General features: G+C 45.0%; 1 protein-coding gene across 2 annotated transcripts in view; it reads left to right on the plus strand.

Moving 5' to 3' along the window:
- The window catches only part of TTC28 (tetratricopeptide repeat domain 28), a 603,177-nt gene that overhangs the window by 491,373 nt on the left and 88,128 nt on the right, over window positions 1-23,676 (plus strand). For both annotated transcript variants that reach the window (XM_027124409.1, XM_027124410.1), the window contains 6 exons: window positions 6,927-8,268; window positions 9,536-10,059; window positions 13,654-13,763; window positions 15,449-15,578; window positions 17,684-17,902; window positions 20,084-20,249. In XM_027124409.1, the coding sequence (XP_026980210.1) occupies window positions 6,927-8,268; window positions 9,536-10,059; window positions 13,654-13,763; window positions 15,449-15,578; window positions 17,684-17,902; window positions 20,084-20,249 (2,491 nt within the window). The remainder of the gene's footprint in view (window positions 1-6,926; window positions 8,269-9,535; window positions 10,060-13,653; window positions 13,764-15,448; window positions 15,579-17,683; window positions 17,903-20,083; window positions 20,250-23,676) is intronic.

Here is a 23,676-nt window from a genome sequence, read left to right on the forward strand (position 1 = left end):
AAGAAGATTACAGGCTCTTAACTTCACTTACCCTTTGGAGGAACAGGAAGAGCCTGGTGGGTTTGGTAGAAAAAGTAGACAGATGTAATTAAGATAAATGAGGGCAGAAGAGGCAGATGATGGCCCGAGAGTTCTCTGGAGATGATGCCCACACCGGCAGTTACATCTACTTCCTCCCCCTACATTCCAGAGTCTCTTAGGGTTTTCTGGTCTCTAATGTATACCTCTCTGCTCTAGAAAAAAATTTAGCCAGCCCATCGGTCTGTTTTTACATAGCTGCCAGAGGGTTGGTTTGCCATGACAGTATACTAATGTTAATAAAGAAGAAGTGCGTTTAAAATCATGACCACCTTTCACTAGGAGGCATGCCAGCTTCATTACAGAAGGGGAGGAAGTGAAATAGCATGGACTCCTGAGTCAGAAGAACCAGGCTCCTGTATCAGTCCTGCCACTTTGAGCCATATGGGCCTGATTTTTGATATATAGGGTTCTTGAACCCTATATTGACCTCGCAAGATTGTTTTGAGGAGTGAATGAGATCATCAAGTAGAGAGCCAGGCACAGGTTCTCCGGAAAAGCTTACCTACCAGGAAAATGCTTGTAGCTGAAATCATATGATAAGCAATTTTGGAATGATCTGACATTTTAAAATATCTATACCTTTGCTGTCTTCCACTGGCAAAAATAATGGAGACTCGTCTCCGGGAACATAAATAGTCACCTGAAAATGAGTTAGTTAAGACATCCGGTTGGTTGTATTTATAACAGAGCACTATGCTCTTGTGCCTTTGTAGACATTTGTTTACTAACCAGATCTGTCCCCTCCTCCCTACCCAAGCTTTGAGATATTTTAAGTACACTGTAGAGAACTCTTATGTGGAAACTTGAGAGGGAGAGAGAGGGTCCAGGGAACCTAGAGATGTCCGGACTTGGAATAATGGGTCCCCAGGAGAAACTGGGGCCCCTTCTGGGGAGGGGGAGGATTGGGAGAAGCAGCTGAGAATATGCAGTGCTGCAGAATATTCTGTGGAGCAGGTTTTCTCAGCTGTTTTTACCATCCCTTCCCACTCTGCCTCTTTGATAGACAAAGTATCACCCTATCTTTTTTTTTTTTTTTTTTGGGGTACGTGGACCTCTCACTGTTGTGGCCTCTCCTGTTGCGGAGCACAGGCTCCGGACGCGCAGGCTCAGCGGCCATGGCTCACGGGCCCAGCCGCTGCACGGCATGTGGGATCTTCCCGGACCGGGGCACGAACCCGTGTCCCCTGCATCGGCAGGTGGACTCTCAACCACTGCGCCCCCAGGGAAGCCCAATATCACCCTATCTTTAAGATGATTTGAAATTAAAGACAAAACTAAATATCATGACAATAAACAAATCAGGGCAAAGGGACAAAGCGCTGTGTTGTTCTGTCTACATATGTCCTCCTCCCAGCCTGGGGAAGGATACGTATGGAGTCTGGTATAGCTGTAGAGGCTGATGACCAGCTGGTTTCTTTTTTTCTACTAAGGTCCCGAAGACGAAAAGTAAACTTAAACGTCCATATTGGGACTTACTTATGAGGGAGTTTCCTGATCCATAAGGAGCTACAGACCTCTCTGCCTATCTCAATTATTTGATTTAACTTTTTATTATGGAAATTTTCAGACACGTACATATACAAACAGAGAAAATAGTATAATGAATCCCCATATGACAACAATCCCCAATTATCAACATTTTGCTAAAATCATTTCATCTATTTTCATAAACACAAACATATACTTACTTTTCCCCTCTGCTGGAGTACTTTTAAAGCAAATAGTAGACACTGTGTTGTTTCATCTGTAAGTAATTCCATAAGTATTCCTAGCAGATGAGAAGTTTTTAAAGTATAGCTACTGTCCTGTGTCACACCTAGTGAGACTAAATACAGTTCCTTTATGTCTTCTGCTTATCTTGAAAGCAGGTGGGCTGGTACAGCTGAAGGTCTATGGGTCGAGAGTCCTTCTCTCTGCTCTGTCGCTAACTCACTTCCTCTCACTGGGCCAGGGTCATGTCATTTACAAAGTTAGGAGGACTCTTCCAGTTCCCAAAACTTGATATTTCCTTTGAGAATAGCTAGTGATTTGGCTAGAATGTAGCCAAACTCAACCAGTTTAAAAGCAGTGGGAAAGAATAGATGAGCTCTTAAAGCCCCATTTGGATTGTGTACTATTAATAATCAAAATAATAATATTTTAAGTAAATGAGAAGAATGCACGCATCCTTTGTAGAAGTACAATGAGGCCCTACTTTTAGAGAATTTGCAAGAGAAAAGGCTGCCAGAATTCACTGCTAGGATGCTAACTATTCTAGTTTCAGTAGAGTTCTGTTAGGCTTGTCCTGTTCACACCTCCCTTGATCTTTGCTGGTAATGGTTAACAATAGAGGCAAAATGTACTGAGCACTTACTATGTCCCAGGCACTTGTGCTAGCCTCCCATAAGCATGACTCCTTGGCCCTCACAACAGGTCTTTGCAGTAGCTCTTATTGTTCCTATGGCAGTGACCATTCCTGATGCATAGGTGGAGGTTTACTGTGGGGATGGATGTATAAATCCATAAGCATGTGTCATTTCTCTACATGCCCTGTGAGAACTGGGCTTTGTGAGGATCTTCTGCCCCACTAATCTTCATTTAATTCCCCTCCCTGCAGCACGTTGTCACCTAGCATGCCCTCTGTAAGTCTTCATCTGAGTGACAGCCCTGGAAAATCAAGCTGTGGTCTCGAAAGGGAAGGAGGATCTGCAGATTATCTCCTCAGCATGTGCAGTCACTCTCCTGGCAGCTCTCAGGGCTGCTTTTATGTTGCTTCAACAAAGAGAAGAGCTGCCAAGAGTGTGTAATGTTCCGTTCAGAATTCTCCAGGCTGGCAGCGGCTGGGACAGAGCGGACACAAGGGCAGAAGAAAAAATTCCCACCTCAGCCGGCCCATCTCCTCTACCCTTGCCTGTGTCTGGAAGTCTTTGTTTTGAGAATCTTCCTATGCTTTAGAGACCCTTGGAAGTGTCAGCTGAGGGGGAAGGCGGGGGCGAAAGGGAGTGTGTGGGCAAACTGGCTGGGGGTCAGATCATTTTGCTGTAACCAGCAGGCAGTTTCTTTCACAAATCATTGAACCCTGGGTAGCCATTATCATCCCAACTGCTCCCTATTAACTAGCCAGACTCTTGAGGCCCTGAGAGCAAGAGAAATGGAATTACTTTTCCTTTGAACGCTCACTCTTTGAATACCGTTCATACTGTGTTTAGGAAGCATGCGATAGTTAGCAAAGCCTATTGATATACACTACTGTGTTTCTCATACCATTTCTTTGAGATGATTATAACCTGGCCTTATTAATAAGAAAACCAAAAACACCAAAGAGTTTTCAATTAAAAAAGAAAAGAAAACAAAGGCTCTGAGACAGAACTTAGGGTCTCAAAGATACTCAGCTGAATGAGGTGGGAGCCAGGCTTGTAAACGGGACTTCTGACTTAAAGTTCTGTGCCTTTTCCATTATAGTGTGCCTTCCAGATACTTAGCCAGCTTCCTATAGGATGGGGTACAAGTGGGGAGGATGGGGTGCTAGCCAGGTGACCTGTTTCTTTAGCAGTAGGGTGCATACAAAAAACCTGAGCTTCCTCAGTTTCCTTCTCTGAAGGTCCCACACTGCTTGCTTCCTCTTAACACCACCTTAGCAACCAATCAGTGATCATATTGGCTTAAAAATCATTGCAGTGGGGGCTTCCCTGGTGGCACAGTGGTTGAGAGTCCGCCTGCCGATGCAGGGGACACGAGTTCGTGCCCCGGTCCGGGAAGATCCCACATGCCGTGGAGCAGCTGGGCCCGTGAGCCACGGCCGCTGAGCCTGCGTGTCCGGAGCCTGTGCTCCGCAACAGGAGAGACCACAACAGTGAGAGGCCCGCGTACAGCAAAAAAAAAAAAAAAAAAAAAATCATTGCAGTGAAATCCGAAAGCTGTGGGAAAAAAAATCAATGTAAAGGCATTGCTAGGGGGGAAAGTGCTCAGAGGGATGTGTGGGCACTCATGCTGCCCTCCCCAGCTCTGGCTCTGTTCATGACTCTGCACTCATGGCGGGTCAGGTATTTTGCCCCTTATTTCTCCTTATGCAGAAGCTGAGGAGAGAGGGAATAAATGATTCATTTCCTCTAAGGATACTTGGAAATTTGAAACCTACAAGTTTTTTCTTTAGATAAAAGCCATTTAGAGATACAGGCTGCATTCAGGTCTTCAGAACTGAAATGTTTCTGTCACTAAGAGGGCTTCCTTCAGGTGATGCTAAGGTAGTGCCTTTTGGCAGCTTAGAGTTTCTAACCTTGAGACAGGCTCTGAAAACCTGACCTTTCCAGCTAGGACGCCAGTGACATCTCCAGTCCTCAGGAATGTTGCTCTAATTAGAGCAGAGTTTCAAAAATTTGAGTAATATTTAACCAGGTGTTTCATCATAGAAAAACCATTTAAAACACAGATAAGCAAAATTTCACCACTCAAAGATCACTACTGTTACCTTTGTAAAAAATGTATGCTGTATGTATAAGTATAAACATGTATGTAAATACATACATCCTATTAATGTTTTTATTAAGTGTACTGTTTGTGCCCATATAACCCCTTAATATATTATAATTTTTCCCATGTCAGTATATAAACTTCTATTTCATCTTTTTTTTTTACTTCACCATTTTTAATGGCACCATGTTATTCCGTAATATAGAGTACCATGATTTGCTTATTTTAAACTATGAAATATTTTACTCATAAAAGAAAATACACAGAAGAATTACCATAGTTTGTTTAATCTCTACCACCTCGAGAATTCCCTCCCCTAGAAGCATATAGTAATTTCAGTAACTAATATTTGAATTTCACCTTATAGTTTACAATGCACTTGCACATACATTATTTCATTTGATCCTCATTACTATCCTCTAAGGTTGGTATCAAGATTATTATTTAACTCAATTTATAGATGAACTAAAAAAAGCTCAAAGAGGCTAAATGATTTATCCAGTGCCCTAAATCCAGTTAATGTCATACAGATGGCTGGACCCAGAGCTCAGCACGACTCCTGGGGCAGGGCAGACCTCCACTGCAGGCAGGGGAGGAAGTCAGGACCGGAGGAGTGGCCCTGGCATGCTCCTCTCTCTCCCACGCCCCCGCTCACTTCAGCTTTTATTATGTGTATTGACATTATTTGTTTCATGACCGTCTCCCTTATGACCCTGTGTGCTTTCTGAGGGCAGACACGTGTCTTCATTTCTCTCCCTGTGTGCTGCCCTCCACAAGGCTTAGTACACAATAAATATTCAGTTAATATTTGTTGGGTCAGTGTGTAAGTAAATGAAGGAAGGAAGGAAGGAATGAAAGGTGTAGAGATAAGCAAATTGCAGAGGCTGGATTTCGATAGCTTGCTTTCTCAGTGCCTCTATTTTCAGTTCAGACATGTTAGCAACCCATCTTGGTGTTTTTGAGTTCTTATACTTCTGCAGGTTTTGGTCACCAGTGCAAAGTTCACACGTTGATGCACAGAAAAGCATGTTCAAAACCAAGGGCGAAGAGAAACCTGTTTGCATACTAGATCCCTCCGCCTTTTCTGTGCCTCCCCATCCCAGCCCCAACTGAAACGAACCAGGCTGTCCTTAAAGGCGCTTCCCAAGTTACTTTTATTATATCCCTCGTTTGGAACTACTTTATATTTATGATATTTATGATATATCTCATTTTGAACTGCTTGTAAAAACAACAGCTTAGCTTAGCAGCTATAGCATAGTTTATGAGGGCTGTTTGAAGTGCTGTTATTGTTGACTGTAAAAGCTAGATAGCAGAATTACAAGAAATTCTGGAACAAAAACCATTCAAATCCTATCACCTAACAAGGCAACTGTTTTTATTTTTGCATAATACCCTCGAGGTCTTGTCCATGTGCACAGATTCATTTTCCTAGTCATTGTGAGGGAGCGGGCAGCATTGTTTTCTGCTTTTTCCACTTAACATTATTGCAAGAACTCTTTTTTCCCCATTTTTCTGCATAGACTTCGTAATTATCTTTTTAATGACTGCATAATCCCCTGATGAGTTGATATACCAAAATGTACTTATAAAATCCCCAAGTTGTTTGCCATTGAAGATGTTTCTGATTTTCCACTAATCTATAATGGTGCAGTGAAGATTGTTATGCATACAGCTTTTGCATTTGTTGTATGCTTGCCTTAGAAGACATTCCCCTGAGCAGGATTGCAGGGTCTGAGCAGCACCGTGTGTGGTTCTTGCCATGCTGCTCCTCCAAAGGCTGTTCCCGTTTGTGTCCAGCAGTTGATGTGTTTACCAGCTTCAGGGCCACCTCGTCAGTATAGGGTATTGTTTAAATTTTTTGTTTGCTAATTTAGTAGAAGTAAAATGGTACTTCAGGGTTGCTTTATTTTGCATTTCTTTGATTATTAAAAGAAATTAACATTTCCCCCTGTGGTTACTCTGTATTTCCTTGGATGTGAGTTGTCTGCTCACTTTTACTATTTTTGCCTATTTCAGTAAATTGGGGTCTTGATTTTTTTTTTAATGAAACAAATGAAATCTTTATACACGATAGCTATTGAATTTTTTTGTATAATTCATATATTTTCCAGTATTGTGTTTGCCTTTTAATTTTAGATATATATTTATAGTATAAAACTTATTATTTTTGTAACCAAATCTGTCAGTTTTTTTTTTTATTCCTGTTGCTTTGAAGCTTAGAAAGCTATCCCCCCTCTGGAGAGCTGATAAATATTTAATTCTACCTTCTGTTATTTTAAATTCTTTAATTCATCTGGATTGTATTTGAGTATAAATCGAGTTGCAAATTACATTTTTCTATATTGCTAATCAGTCATTTCAACCCTTTTCTATTGTTTTATTCTCTTTCTCAGGAATCATACACCAGATGAAAGGTGATTATGATACTGCACTGAAACTCCACAAGACCCACCTGTGCATCGCCCAGGAGCTGAGTGATTACGCCGCCCAGGGCCGTGCCTACGGGAATATGGGCAATGCCTACAATGCTCTGGGCATGTACGACCAGGCTGTCAAGTACCACCGGCAGGAGCTGCAGATCTCCATGGAAGTGAATGACCGTGCCTCACAGGCATCCACACACGGGAACCTTGCCGTGGCCTACCAGGCCCTGGGTGCCCACGACCGGGCCCTGCAGCACTATCAGAACCACCTGAACATCGCTCGGGAGCTGCGTGACATCCAGAGCGAGGCCCGGGCCCTCAGCAACCTGGGCAACTTCCACTGCTCTCGAGGGGAGTACGTCCAGGCCGCCCCCTATTACGAACAGTACCTCCGGCTTGCTCCCGAGCTTCAAGACATGGAAGGAGAAGGGAAGGTCTGCCACAATCTTGGCTACGCCCATTACTGCCTTGGAAATTACCAGGAGGCGGTGAAGTACTATGAGCAGGATCTGGCCCTGGCCAAAGACCTTCATGACAAATTGAGCCAAGCAAAAGCCTACTGCAACTTGGGCTTAGCATTCAAGGCTCTGCTGAATTTTAACAAAGCCGAAGAGTGTCAGAAGTACTTACTGTCCCTAGCCCAGTCCCTGAATAACTCCCAGGCTAAATTTCGAGCCCTGGGGAACCTGGGCGATATATTCATCTGTAAAAAAGATATCAGTGGTGCAATAAAATTCTATGAGCAGCAGCTGGGCTTGGCTCACCATGTAAAGGACAGAAGACTGGAGGCCAGTGCATATGCAGCCCTGGGCACCGCATACCGAATGATCCAGAAACACGACAAGGCCTTGGGTTATCACACACAGGAACTGGAGGTATATCAGGAGCTGAGCGACTTGCCGGGAGAGTGCAGAGCTCATGGGCACCTGGCAGCCGTCTACATGGCCCTTGGGAAATACACGATGGCATTCAAGTGTTATGAAGAGCAGCTGGATCTAGGGCAGAAGCTGAAAGATCCGAGTCTAGAAGCTCAGGTCTATGGCAACATGGGCATCACAAAGATGAACATGAATGTGATGGAAGAAGCCATCGGCTACTTCGAGCAGCAGCTGGCCATGCTGCAGCAGCTGAGTGGAAATGAGTCTGTGCTCGACAGGGGCCGGGCCTATGGCAACCTGGGGGATTGCTACGAGGCCCTGGGTGACTATGAGGAAGCTATAAAGTACTATGAACAATATTTATCTGTTGCCCAGAGTCTAAATCGCATGCAAGACCAAGCCAAGGCTTACCGGGGCCTGGGAAATGGACACAGGTAAAAATGAGAGGACAAATGTGGTTGATAAACCTGCACAAAGAGCAGTTGTGAAAGTAATGGCCACTTAATGTCTGCATGGCAGCTTATTGACTACAAATCATTTCCATGCATACCTCATTTCGTTCCTCCAATAATTCTGTGAAATTAGCAGGGTATATTTTTACCCTTATGTTATATAGGAAGAAACTAAGGCCCAGAGTTTATGTCCAAGATTACACAGCTTAAAAGGGACAGGTGAGGTTAAACCCAGGGCTCTCTGACTCCAAATGCACTACCTTTTTGACTACATCATAATGAGCAGAATAAAAGAGATAATAGGAATGGGAAAGATGAATGAATTGATCTAACTTATATTTTCTGAATGCCCCTCACATTATATGGATGTGTTCATTAATATAACACCTATACCCACCAATTACCTGGACCCCATTTTGTTGCTTTTAGGGAAAGCCACCTCATAATAGTGGGAGTGAATAAACATATACTGTCATGCTAGCCACCTTGCATAGATATCTTGCTTAATATTTATAGCAATCCCGTATTAGTCTACATTTATTATCATCTGCTATGGGATGTGGGATTTATTAGCATCCAGAAACTGAAGCTCAGGAAAAGGAGTTCATGTGTCCTACACAACTGGCTTGGTCTGCCGCCAGAATCCATGCTCTTCTCACTCTTACCGTGTCATCTCTTAGCAGCACAAAAAGATACACTGTTGGCCAAGGTGGTGCTTTCCTTCTGAACGTGGGCAACCCAAGAAGGTGTCTGTGTCTGCAGAATATACGGCCTCTCCAGATAGGCAGGGGATTAGGGCTCCTGGAGTGGAGGAAGGGCAAGGGTCAGACTAAATCATCACCCACAGAGTGCTCTGAGAAGCTAAGGGTGAAAGATTTATAGCCATTGTAAAGTGATTTCAAAAACATAGTCTAAGCAGTAGTGGAAATTGGGAGGCCCAAAGAACCAAACAGTTCACTTGCTATCATTGTGCCTATTAATATATTTTATGTTTCCTCTGGGGTATATATCCCATTGAATCTCAAGCTCTTGGGAAGGTCACTAAGGGATGACTTTTGAATTGCTTTCCAGATTATGAAATTCCCCTGCATCTCACTCTAAGGGCACATGATAGATTTTAGCTAGAAGAGAAGTTAAGAGCTTCTATAGTAAGTGACAGTGACAAATGCTTTTCATTTTCTCAGGGGCTTTAGCATGTCTGCACCTGCACAAAATAATATCATTGCTTTTCTGTCTACATCCCCCACAGGGCAATGGGGAGCTTGCAGCAAGCCCTTGTGTGCTTTGAAAAGAGGCTCGTGGTTGCCCATGAGCTTGGGGAGGCCTTCAATAAAGCCCAGGCCTATGGAGAGCTGGGAAGTCTGCACAGCCAATTAGGGAATTACGAACAAGCCATTTCCTGCCTTGAACGCCAGCTGAACATTGCTAGAGAGATGAAAGACCGAGCTCTGGAAAGTGATGCTGCCTGTGGCCTGGGGGGCGTTTACCAGCAGATGGGGGAATACGATACAGCCCTGCAGTACCACCAGCTGGATCTGCAGATAGCAGAGGAAACCAACAACCCCACGTGCCAGGGACGGGCCTATGGGAACCTGGGCCTGACCTACGAGTCCCTGGGCACCTTTGAGAGGGCTGTGGTCTATCAAGAACAGCACTTGAGCATCGCTGCACAGATGAACGACTTGGTGGCCAAGACGGTGTCTTATAGTAGCCTTGGAAGGACCCATCATGCTTTGCAGAACTATTCCCAGGCAGTCATGTACTTGCAGGAAGGTAAGTGAAAAGGTCTGTCACGGCTTCTCGGTCTACCCTGAGACAGAGCTCACAGTTTGCTCAGAAGGAGGTGTGCACGGTGTGAGTGGCCACCTCTGCATGGAGTGAGGATCTCAGAGACCACATCATCAGTTCAACTCCAAAACCATGGTGTCCCCCACTGGGTGTTCCTTAGTAGTACAAAGGCTTTCCACTGTCCAGGATGCATTACCCAGCCTGTCTCGCTCTGCTTGCCAGCTGTCCAAGGAGCTGACAGCCTCCTTGCTTTTCAGAGCCCTCTGCTGAGCAAAAAACACATTCTACACAAGGTCAAGTTAGATCTAATAGTGTACAAGTTAAGGGCCTGAATCAGAGGAAAAATGCGCAGCTGTTCCGGGCCCATTGTCCCTTTAGAAAATAAGCTGTATCAAAGCTGTGTAGAAGTCCATTTCAATGTGGCAGCCGGGGTCTAATCCAGAACCACCTGTCTGAGGGTCTCTCAAGCCATCAGCCAGGTTTCCTGGTGCTGGTTACCCACCGTGCTGGGCTGGTGCCACGGTAGGCTTATTTCAGGCAGGCCCAGAAAGTGACTGCTTCCCTCCCTCCCCTCTTTTTCACCCCCTCCCCCCACCCCCTCTCCTCTCTGGCAGGCTCCATGCAGTTACCTGCGCACAGTCAGGCCTTGGATGCTTCCTTCCTCACCAAGCAGGAGCCCCACAGCAGTGTGTTTGCCCTCCACCCCTTTGGAACCCTCCTCTGGAAAGCACTTCCTCTCACACGGGCACATGGCATCCTGTCATCCTGGGAGGGAAAAACAGCAGATACGGTGTTCTTGGCTCACTAGTAAAAGGAAATGGTTGCTGATTTCAAGCAAAAACTGTCATTTATAGTTTCCAAAATTTTTTGGCATACATAGTTTATCTAATTGGATTTCATTCTCATAGTAACCATGAGAGTTGTATCTTTTTATTCCCATTGGCAGCTAAGTGACCTGAGGCTCAGAGATTACAGTGGCTTGATCCTGACCATGCGGTCAGTCAGTGGTGGCATGGGGCTCAGCCCAGGTTTCCTGACCTCAGGAACCACACAAGACCTTGTATGCAGTTCTTTCAACCTCCCAAGAACAGAGCAGGGCTGGGGCAGTCATGTCCACGATTACTTCTGATCCCCAGCTGGAAGCTGGGAGAGAGGGAAGCAGCACATGAAGTGGAGAATGGGCCAGGGGCTGATGGTCGCTGTGGTCCTCTGCACAGACCAGGCTTGCTCTGGCCTGCAGGCTGAGAGATTACTGAGAGGCTAGAAGCCACTTCCCAGACATGATTTGGCTCCCACTCAGTGGGAGCTCTGCCTCAATGCATTAAATATGAGAGGTGGCTTTTGGTTTCCTGAAACTAGACTGGTAAAATTCTAACAGACTGGGGGCGATTTTCAATTGAATATGTGAAAACTATTAAATTCAGACCCAGTGTATGACAACCTTTCAACTGTGTTCTTTGGTACTTCCTGAAATGTTATTTTCATGAAGCAGCTGCTTTGCCTGAGATATTGTAACATAATTCTATACTTATGGAAAACTCTATTTTTACTGTTGTAATTTTAAGTCTTGCAGAGATCTAAATTCTTATCGCGCCATCTCCACAGTGTCTTTTTCGTGGATGTGCTCTACCAGAGAGTCTGGTGTACCTCGTGGACCTGACCAGATGCCTCTTCGCATAAGTTGTTTCAGGTGCAGGACACCTGGGAGGCCCTTTCTGAGTGCTCTGAGTTGGGTCTGCAGCCTCTTGAAGTGAGGGGACAGTTCAGTTGGAAACCACTTCGGTACTCTGTCTCCCTCCTGGCTTTCAGACAGGCCTGTGTACTAGCATCCCCCTGCCCACATGCAGTAGAATCTCACAGGCAGGCCTGGTCAGAGCCTTTGGAACAAGCTCTCTACGTGATTTGTATGGTTACCCGTGATAAAAACCACTGGTCTCATCCAGCTTCTTTTCTTTTTGCAACTGAAGAAAGGGAGGCTGGAGCAATTTAGTGACTTACCTGGAGTCATGTAACTAGTTTCTGGCAAACTAGGCTCCAGGAGGGCTGGATAGATGGGTCAGATTCCTAAGAGGCAGAAGCAGGTAGGAACTGGGGAAGGACAGATACCATGTCTGTCCAGTGGGCTTTTAGCTCTTCATTGTTGAACTTCTGATTATGGGCCAGGGAGTGTCCTACACGCTGGGGATCTAGCAGGGAGCAAAGTCAAGTCCCGCCTTGCACAGAACATACCTTCTGGAGGAGCTGCCTCAATGACTTTGACTTCCAACTCAGAGGCCCAGGCCTAGCAGGGAGAGCTATATTGCTGAATGAATATGGTTAGCTTGTTGAAGGTTAAAACAACTGGTCTCCTCCTGGTTTTCACCCAAGAACCATTTCTTTTATTTCTATTCCTACTCTATGAAGTATTTTAAAATGTGAATAATTTGTAAATACATATTGTTTTTGTTACCCTGTGACATGATTTAAATTTAAACTGCTGTTTCTAAGTTTTCTGAGTTATGTGCATTTTGAGATGCATGATATTTTATGAGTTTGAACCCGAGTATCACTTTTATTAGTCTCTCAACTGACTCAGTTCCTTTTCGAAAGTCTGAAATTGTGTGGGCCCAGCATGCTCAGAGACAGGCTCCCATGCACCCTGAATTAGATTAGAAAGAAGAAGTCCTTCCTTGGTGTGTGCAGTTGTAGTGTGGGAGCTTTCCTGCTGTCTCTGCACAAGCTAACTCCTATGTACAGAGAGCAGGATAATGAGGGCAAAGTGATGCCGAGAACTGCTTAGTGGCCAATACAATAAATGGTTGCCTTCAGATTTGACTCCCACAAAGCTCTGGAGGTTGCTGATGTCCTGAAATCCAGAAGCTTCCTGTGAGTAAGTGACCCAAACTGCAGGTGCCTATCTGAAGGCCATTAGAATGAGAACAATCTCATTTAAAGCTTTCAACTCATAATAGCTCTTGCTCTGCAACCCCGCTGAGGCACATCAAAGTCTCAGCCTTAAAGGAAAGGCAGATTGGATGCGAAATGCCTCAGCGGCCTCAGTAACAGAAGGCAGGGTCAGGCGGTGTGAGCATTCTGCTTCCAGGAGGACATCTGATGTGTCTCTCGTCAACACTGATTGGATGCTGTGCACATGTGATAGGAAAGAGTAGTAGCTGGGCTTCTGTACTTGACTATGGAACTTTCAAGAAAGACTTTTGCCAGCCAGAGAATTGGGTTAGGTAAACTTATAGGCCAGGAGTTTTCATTTGCAAAGCTAGGGATTTCACAGCTGGGAGGGCTGCCAGTTAGGTTCCATTTGTTTCAGTGTTTCTGCCTGCCCTGCAAACCTGTCTCCTGCTGATAGCCATCACCTGAGCTCTTGCTGGGGCAACTTGGAGTGACCTGGAAAGGTCACTACCAACACAGAATTTGAAAAAAATGCTTACTCTGCCCTGGCTGATTCTGCTTTTGTCCTGCATTTTAACTAGCTGCGTTGCTAACACTCTTCATATACACCTGAGCCAGAGTTATGCTCCAGAACTCCTTGGCAGGATGGAATTGTCTTTTATGTGTCCTCAAAATTTCTCTATCTGAATTCAGGTTTAAGGTTAGCAGAGCAGCTGGGCCGAAGAGAAGATGAAGCCAAAATTCGCCATGGTCTTGGCCTCTCCCTTTGGGCGAGTGGGAACCTGGAGGAAGCCCAACATCAGGTGAGCAGGAGAACCCTGTCCCGAGTGGATTTTGTTTCTAGAAGCATGGAAGACCTTGGGATTACTATCCTAGTAGTGATGACGTTTGCTAGAGGGTGTTGACCTGTGCTCTTGGGTTTGACATACAAGATTTCCAGCCTGTATCAGCCCAGAAGTGTTGAACCATAGTAAAGACTCTTACTCACTTGTATGACAGATTTCTCAATAATTTCTTTGCAATTCTTGTATTATGTGCTATTGTTCCTCATTAAACCTTAATATGAAATTATATACATTGTATGACAGAAGTAAATAATCCAAGAATTCATAATTATTGGATTTACTGTCTTTGTGGGTTTCTAGTTATATCACTAGATGCTTCTCTCCCCTCTTCCTCTCCCTCCCTTCCCTCTCTCTCTCTCTCTCTCTCTCTCACACACACACACACAAAGTTCATGTTTCTGCGTGCACACAAATAGTTGAAGAGAAACCTGCTCTGTGCCGGCTCTGCAAATTAGAAAGATCCCTGGAATTGTGGGTTCCTCTGTCAGGTTGGAGGAATTGTGAGACGGCATCTAAAATCACACTCTCAGCTGCTTAGGCAGCGCTTGCTGTGGAGGGCGCTGTGCTAGCAAAGGGGGCCAGGGATTGGTGAGCCCAGGCTCCCGTCGTAGGTGCTCACAGGGAGTGAGGACACGATATGCTTGAACTTGTGCCACAGCATCCTGGGATGTTACGACGTTTTACAATTTAAAGAATTAATTCTCTAGTTTTCTGGTTTCAAAAATTAAAGTTTGTACTGATATAGCGCTTTATAGTTTTCAAAGTACTTTCACTGACTGGATTTATTCCTTAATAACCCTGTGAGGTAGAGTGATAACCATCCCTTTACAGAGAAAAAACTGAGGTTCCGAATCTTACCAAAAGTCACCCAGCAAATTAGTGGCAGGGTTGGGAATACATTCCTCTCTCCTAGTCTAAGTCCCTTAGCCTTAGAATTCTATTCTTTAAATTTGCATGAATTAAAAATTTGATACTGTTTCCACATATAAATATCAGAGAAAGGCCTTGTCCCATTGACCTTGTGGTCCCCTTAGAGCAGCAGGACAGTGTCTCCTTAGGAGTGTCGTGTGTCTGGTCCCAGGGTGTGCCTGTGAGTGGATGTGGCTGCCTGGAGCACTGCTGTGCAGAGCAGCATCTGGTTCAGCTGAACTGCCTGCAAGAAGCCTTCCTCCTGAGAGCGCAGCTGCCGTCAGGGTTTCCCCCCAGCCTCAGGCGTCTCCTGCCTGGCTCCCCCCTCACCTGCTCCAGTTCCAGCCCTTCTGTACTGTGAGGCGTTGGGGTGGTGAATTACTTGATGACAAGAGGAGAGGCTTTTCGTTTGTTTTAATCAAAATCAGCACTTGATCGCGTTCATAGCTGATTTTTTTCCACAAGTTTCAGACTATGAGTCTATAACCCCTGTCTTTTAGATCCCCTTGTCTGTCAAAAATTGATTACACAAACTATAATTTACTGAGTAGGATCTAATTGATGCCTTTTCAGGTCCACAAAGACCTACCTGGAAAAAAAGATTCATCCTTTCAAATCTCTTAAAACAATTTTTCTGTTGTGTACCAAGATGTGAGCAAAAATTGTCCCTAGTCGGTGAACGGCTAGACAGTGGTTTCTGGAAAACAGATAACGTTCTTTTCCCCTCCTTGCAGCTCTATAGAGCATCAGCCTTGTTTGAAACGATCCGACACGAGGTGCAGCTGAGCACGGACTACAAGCTCTCCCTCTTTGACCTGCAGACATCCTCCTACCAGGCCTTGCAGCGAGTACTCGTCAGCCTCGGTGAGAGCAGCGGGGGTTCCCACCTTGTGTGCGTGCACCCCTGTGTCTGAGTCGTTTAGTGAGTGCTGTGATGAAATATGATTTGTTGTCACAGCAGACTGAAGCCACAACCACAACGCAGCCATTGAACATTCGTTCATTCAAGCAACGAATATTTGTGTGTGCCTAGTGCCAGTCAAGAAGTCCCAGTTCCTGACCTCTAGAAGCTCTTAGCCTATCAGGAGACAGAAGTCGGGAGCCCAGGAGGGTGTGATTGGCACTAGAGTAAAAGTGACTCGGGTGCTGTGGGAACGAAGTGGCTTGGTAGACAGACCAGGAGCCAGAGAAGGTGTCCTGGAGACAGGGATGCTTGAAGCAGGTGCTCCCACCAGGTTCCCTCTGAGAACCTGAGAAGACACTGGTCTCTTCCTGTTTTACTGCCACACATCTTTTAATGTTGCTGTCTAATAAATGTTTGTACTGTCTGCTGCCAAGGCTGTGACATAGTCAGTGACAACGCTCCCAGGCCTGTGGGCTGCATTGCACTGGGACAGTATCCACCTTCCCTTACCCGGGCCTTAACTGTTTCAGCCACCCTATTCCAGCAACCCCGTCCTCTCCCTCTCCTCAGGCCTGTCCATCTCTGCAGACCATTTTCCCCAACCCAGAACTTGGGTTAAGGAGGTATTCATTGGAATTAACAATGTCTTTGAAGTTGGATGTTGAGGCCTTATCAATAAACTGTCCTTTGCTTTATGGGTATGAATACTCAAATTTCCCCTTGAAAAATGTATCTATTAACTGTGCTCATTGCCTGCGATTACAGTTTATTATCTACTATAATCACAGTGTTAAGTCTGTCTAGCACTTTGGGGCCAATTTTCCAATGTGTACAGAAATCGTCCCTGCTGTTCCAGTTAATAACTTAATAGGGTAAAAGAAGACATTTGCACATACATACAAATCCCCGCTTTCTACTGATACTCAGACTGTAGGAAGCAGGGCATCCTTGAAGGGCTTTGGGGCTGCAGCATCTGGTCTCCTGCCTCTGCCTGCCCTCTCTTTGGACCTTAGTTCTAGCAACTCTTCCATTTGTATATTTATGATGTAAGCAGATCCTTTGCATTGTGTTCCTTCTAATAATCCTAACTTGAAAGGATGTTGCTTTATCTTTTGTGCTCTCATATTTGAGCATTAGCTTTTAAACTAGATTACAGACTAGTTTCTTAGATGAAGTGGGATTGGAGGTTGGATCCAAAGACTGAGGAAAAGCTTGAAAGAGAGAAGCAGTTTCATAGGATTAGAGACCTCAGAGGTTTGAACCCTTTGCCCATGGGAATGAGAAGAGACGAGAAGCAAGTGTGTGGGAGCCCAGAATGGAATGAGGTATCAGCTCTAGTGATTATAATGTCACTTGTTATATATACTGTGCTTTGAATAATGCCTACCACCCACCTCCACATATAGGGCCTCGTTTAGTCTTTGAGGTAGGCGAGACAGCTATTGGGATTCCTTGTTTTCAGTAAACAGGGGAAAGGCACACTGAGCAGATGGACCAGCATGTGTGAGGGCACAGAGGTATAATTTGGTGGAAAAGTGGAAACAGGGCTGGGCAATGTGATGCACAGAGGGGCTGCATCGAGGAGAAATAGAAAGGTGGTCAAGAGCCATGTCCTAGAGGGCTCATCTGCCAAGGCCAAATCAGAATCCAAGCTGAGCAAGGAAGTGAGAGGGTAACCAGAGCGCAGAACATCAGGTCCAAAGAGCCAAGTGAATGGGGTCAGAAGCCAGGAGGCCGGGGAGTAACTCAGGATGTGGGGGGAGAGTGGGCAGGGCTGAGGATGGCTGCTCTGAACAGTCAGCTTTCCTGTGGTGTGGCTGCCAGACAGGGAAGCCTGGTGGCTTACGGTGGGGTGGAATCTGAAAATGTGGGGTTTGAGTAGAGTGGTCACTGCACCTGTCATCTGAGGCAGGGGGTTGAATTTGAAACAGTCTCATTGAGAGTCTGCCACACGTTGGCGTGGAGAGGCAGTGGGGTTTCTGCCTGCCCGGGGTCTCTGTACCTGATAACCCTCTCTGATAATCATACTCCCCGTGGACTCCCAGCCTATCCCTTTGTCTTCTAGGCCATCATGATGAAGCCCTGGCCGTGGCAGAAAGAGGACGGACAAGGGCGTTTGCAGATCTCCTGGTAGAACGGCAGACAGGACAGCAGGACTCCGACCCCTACTCCCCAGTCACTATTGATCAGATCTTAGAGATGGTTAATGGCCAGAGGGGACTAGTGCTTTACTATTCCCTGGCTGCAGGCTACCTGTACAGCTGGCTGCTTGCTCCTGGGGCAGGTAAGATCTCTTTCTGTGGGAACAGGGCAATTAAGACACTAGGTTGTGAAAGTCTAGTGAATAGAGGTGGGAGAGGTGCATTACCATAGATCAGATCAAGGAGCTAATGTCGGCTTTCAGCAAATCTTCCGCCACGGTGGGGCATTCAATTAATAAGACAGCCCAGCTTTCTCATTCCCCCAAGAAATCACGGCTCCTTGCTGGTGAATGTGGAAGCATTTATCAAGGACGACTAAGAGCAGGAGGATTAATTTCACCAGCAGCCCTATTTTTAGGCAGCTGTTGTTCATTAGCTAATAAAGTAATAAGTCCGAATGAGTTCTTTCTAGATATGATTTAATAATTGTGACCCTTTGTCATGGTACAGTTAAAGAGACTAAAATGATAATGGCAACTCTGTCACAGTATATAAATGAAGTCTTATGCTTGAAATTTCTGAGTTTAGCAAAACCCATTTTTAACCAGTTCATTTGTAAATCTATTTCAGAAGTAAAAATCCCCTTTGATTAAATCAGGATTAAATGTTCAGGCTTTAACAGTTTCACTAAATACAGAACCACTAATTAACTGTTAGGGCCATATTTTTTGCATAACAAAATGCTGATGGTTTTACCATGCTGGAGACATACCAGATCCAATTAGAGTTTATTGACTGGGGAAGTGGATCTTGTAATTGGGAATCTTGAAGAATGGGCTTCTTGAATATCTGTAAGCCAATTTCAAAAAGTTCAACTGCCAAGGAGAACTGACAAGATTTTCTTGATTACGTTTCTGTCCCTTTGATTTAAAAAGAAAATGATGGCTGGATGACAGATCTGAGATGCTTCCTGGGTTCTGATTACATTCTGAGAATGCCTGTATGTTCTATGCTTCAGCCTCACTTCTTTTTTTTTTTTTTCGCGGTACGTGGGCCTCTCACTGCTGTGGCCTCTCCCGTTGCGGAGCACAGGCTCCGGACGCACAGGCTCAGCGGCCATGGCTCACGGGCCCAGCCGCTCCGCGGCGTGTGGGATCCTCCCGGACCGGGGCACGAACCCGTGTCCCCTGCATCAGCAGGCGGACTCTCAACCACTGTGCCACCAGGGAAGCCCCAGCCTCACTTTTTATAATTTTACCCTTAATTCCATGTTTTTTATGGGCTTTCCATAAAGAACATTCTTGCCTCTGACCTTTTTATGCTAAAGGTTTTAAGTTGTGGTGTTCATGATGACTTGGTGAGCGTCGTGCACCGTGGGATGAGTCCCCGTGTATCCCAGCCCCCGGAGGGCCCTGATGCTCAGGAGGACACAGCTGATGATGGAGGCATTGAGCTCTTTCTCTTGGTGGTTGTTATGTTTTGGGAACATGATTTGACAGGTGGTATATCCAAATCCCTGTAACAATGAGCCATGTATAATGAGGTTTCTATTGTTTCTCTTTCCATTTCTCTTTGCTCTTAATGAGACTCTGAAGCTTTCACCAGGGCTTTAATCCAATCAGAGAGGACGAGCATTTTCCAGGGCTGACATACCTCATCACCATTTGAGAATATGTCCTGTGTTTATTGCTAGAAAACCACTACGGATTGCCTCAGTTTCATACAGCTATCATTTTTTGCTCCTTTAATCCATTAATGACCATTGACCAGTTGGTCTTATTTAAAGATGGTTTAAAATTTTTTTATCTGGCCTTTACACTACATATTTATTTTGATTTGCTTTTGTGAAACGAAAGGTCTTTGAGTAACACAGTTTCCTTTTGGCTAGCTATATTTTTTGTCAGGAGTTCAGTTTCTGAGGAGAATGCACCATGCATGGCATGCTCGTGCACTATTCCTGAAAGGAAACTTTCCCTGTTTGGTGCTTCTGAGAAGCATCTATTTTGAAATACGTGAACTGATGTGAACTAATCATCATTCCAGGAGCTTCTGAATATATGTCGTCAAAATCAAAAGCCCTGTCTTGAATTCCCTGTTTTCAAGCACCAAACCTTCTGGTGAAAGCTGTAAAAAGCGTAGTGACCAGGCTTCTGAAAGCCCTCTTGACACCTTGGATTTCAGGATTTCTTCACATGGTTTGGAGGACAGCATGCTTGTCAAAGAGGTCACATAGCATCGACCTTGCTGCCCACTGTCCTCCGCCTTCCCTTCCCCAACCCCAATCATGTATAACGTTGGCTGTGCCTGTGCCTGTCTTGTTTCAGGGATTCTGAAGTTTCACGAACACTACCTGGGAGACAACACGGTGGAAAACTCCAGTGACTTCCAGGCTGGCAGCAGCACAGCCCTTCCAACAGCCACCAGCTCGGCCCTAGAGCAGCACATCGCCAGCGTCCGGGAGGCCCTGGGTGTGGAATCTTACTACTCAAGGCAAGTAGTGCGGTGCTTCCAATCCCACCTTCAGATATAATCTCAGGGGTTTTCGTTTGTTTTCTCTTTTGTAAACATCCTACTTGAGCTAATGGAAGAAATCTTCTAGAATTCACACATTGTGCTCAGTCTATTCACAGTTGCTGCAGCAGAAACAAATACATGTCTCTGGAGTGCAAACCCCTCAGCAGGATGTCTGTATTATTTTTGGTAATTTCCTTTCAGACAAGGAAGGGCCTTATCAGACATGCCCATTTTCTAAGATGGGTTTGTAGAATGTTTAACATAAACACGACTTCGAATTTAACATATTAGCTAATTAAAACTGAGATGCTTTTTTGGTTATAAACAGATTCATGATGAGTTTGTTTCTACTATAGCTGAACGCCTGTTTGAGAATGTATTACCAGTGACAGGATCTGTGCGTTGAGGGGCTGAGGTGAAGGAAGTTGAACTCCCAATATCGAGGATGGGGAGGAAAATTGCTTTTTTGCAAATATTTTAAAAGTTATATACTCATGGAAATGTCTTATCGTGATTGGCTATTTTATATATAGAAAATAATTTACACAAGGACCCTGCTTCTGGGAAAATGGAAAGAAGAGAGTCCCTTAGAGCTGGGTCATAGCCAGATTTCCCAGGCATCTCAGTCCCCCATCCTGTGATTAACAAACGTTGAGAAGATCCGTGTCAGAAAATCTGCTGTGTGAACTGGTGTCAGGTCCCAAGGACATCTGCTTTTCTCTTGAATGATTTCTTTTGTAATCATGAAAATCCTAAGATATCGCTGTGATTTCTTTAGAGATGCTTAACTCAGACTCCCCGAGTGTGTGGTAGTCATTGCCAGCAGCTGGATTGATCTTTGGGTGTTTATGAAGTCTAAGATAAGCTCTTAGATGAAAAGTAACCATTCGATAATGGAATGTCAAGGCAGGAAGGGGCTCTGGTGGTCATCTAGGCCAGCTCCTTATTCGGCACCGAAATGGGACTTGCCAACAGTGAGTGTCAGAGCTGGGATCAAAACAATCTAGATCTCACCCAGACTCCCGGGCCGGTGCTTGTTCTGCTTTTAATTATCAAAATTAATATCATACTTGAGACAATAGCCAAAGCATGTAAGAATGTCATCTCTAGCTTCTGTTTTTATGAAGCATGAACAGGCGTCAGCCACATGCACACACTGTTGTCCTATTTCTCCCACGGCTGCCGTGCGTCCTGGAGCATCCCTATCCTTAACACTGGGTAATGGTGTGGTGTTCACAGGGGCTTCACAGTGTGGGAACCCCACGAACTTGGAAAGTAAGGCTACTCCCTGAGATTTAATTATAAATGACCATAAAATAGGTTAGGCCAGGGGTACACAGAACTGCTTCAGCAGACAGAAAGGCGCTTAGGCTAGGCTGACTAATCTGTAACCTGATCAAAGGTATTGCATATCCAAAGCGAGTGTTAGAGGGGAGGGGATGGCCAGCAGTAGAAACACAAAAAAAGGGAGCAAAAGCAGGGCAGACTGTAGCAGTGCCCATTTCTGACACTGTGAAAAGGGGGAGAGAATCTTGGCTAAGGGACTCCAAGTCCCATTGGAAGGCTGTTCTTGTGGTGGACTTTGCTGTCATTATGCTCTCATCCTTCCTGCCTTCCCTTCCTTCTACAAATATTTGAGTGTCTGCTATATGCTGTGTCTACTAGAGATGGGGGAAAGAGTGATGAATGAGGCAGGAATAGCTCCTGCTCTCAGGGAACTGAAAGAAAGTAGACACAGAGCATATACAGTCTTGTAATGAAAATCATTGTAAGTATTTAAATGGAAATGCAGGGCGTAGTGAAAATGTATAAGCAGGGGTGGGGAAACCTATACTGGAAGTTGGGGAGACTTCCTTGAGGAGGGGGTTTTTGAGCTGAGCTCAGAAGGATGATGAGAAATAAAGTAAATGACGGCCACCCCAGGCAGGATGTGCAAGGTCTGCAGGAGGAGACCTCTCAGGCTATCCCTGTCCCTTCCCTTGTTCAGGCCTCTGCTTTCTAGTTATCATTTGGTTTCTCATGACATATACTTGCAGATATAAAATGTACCTAACAAACTGGCATTCTGGTTTGTACCACTCTACGACCTTGGTTAATGAAAATGAGCTCCCAAGAGGCAAAGCCTCTTTGAGCACATTAACAACAGCAGGTTTTCAAGCTTGTAAGGCCACAGTCCAGAGCTTGAACTGAGATGAAATTGTGAAGGGACCCGGGTGTGCGATACCTGCCATCTGAAACCCTGCCCGTGTAGAGGTGCGCTTCTCTCTTACTGCAGCGTGGTGGCCACAGCCAGGGCATTGCAGTCCACACAAACCACTGAGAGGGCTCAGTCTGTGTGAAAATACAGATTTCTCTTGATCCCAATTTTCATGTACCTAGGTTAAAATTCATCATGCGAAGGAAGGGGGTTACCCTTTGACTCTTCCCAGCACCCCTCCTGTTGGACACCATGGTTTAACTCCAAACCATGGTGCCTCAGCAGTTCTTTTTTTTTTTTTTTTGTGGTATGCGGGCCTCTCACTGTCACAGCCTCCCCCATTGCGGAGCACAGGCTCCGGACGCACAGGCTCAACGACCATGGCTCATGGGCCCAGCCGCTCCGCGGCATGTGGGATCTTCCCGGACCGGGGCACGAACCCGTGTCCCCTGCATCGGCAGGCGGACTCTCAACCACTGGGCCATCAGGGAAGCCCTCAGCAGTTCTTTTATATGATACTGGAGGTTGACTAAGTTTGCTTCCTGGTGCCTTCTGAATTAAAAAAATGACTTTTGGGTTATAGTTCAGCTCTTCTTCAATGGCAGGGAGAGAGGAAGCACTGTAACTTGCTTCTGTTTTATCTTTTCCCTTAATCTTTTCCCCTCTACCTTGTACAGAAAGCTCACAAGTTGGGATGAGTCCTCAGAGGTCTCTAGGATGTTGATTGGCTTGATGCTCAGGATGAATTTGGAGGGCTGCCCTCAGTAGCTTCGATCCCCAGTTTGAAAGGCAGAAGTGAGGTCTTTTCTGTTGCTTTGGACTAGTCTTATTAGAAATTGGTTCATCTTTTGTGAACTTAAACTCAAGTTCTTGATTATGATATTAAAACTGAATACTTTAGTGGCATGGTTTGAATTCACTAAAGTGGAGTTTTTTGTGAGACTGGCTTCTGCCTCAGTTTCAAGAAAACATTTCAATGACAGCTAAATTATTTTTCATCTATGAAATTAGTAAATATTTTTAAAGTGTGGATGCAGTGAACAGTCTCATACTCTAGGGATATAAATTGGTTTAGCCTTTCTAAAAATAATTTGCCAATAGTATGAGAAATCTTAAAAATGGGCCTTTCGACCCCAAAATTCTCATTTTAGAAATGAAGTAAAGATGTATACATAGGAATATTTATAATAGTTCTATATATTATAG

Source organism: Aethalodelphis obliquidens, unplaced genomic scaffold (assembly GCF_003676395.1).
Source record: "Aethalodelphis obliquidens isolate GAN/ISIS:26980383/991018 unplaced genomic scaffold, ASM367639v1 scaffold28, whole genome shotgun sequence".
Classification (NCBI taxonomy): Eukaryota; Metazoa; Chordata; class Mammalia; order Artiodactyla; family Delphinidae; genus Aethalodelphis; species Aethalodelphis obliquidens.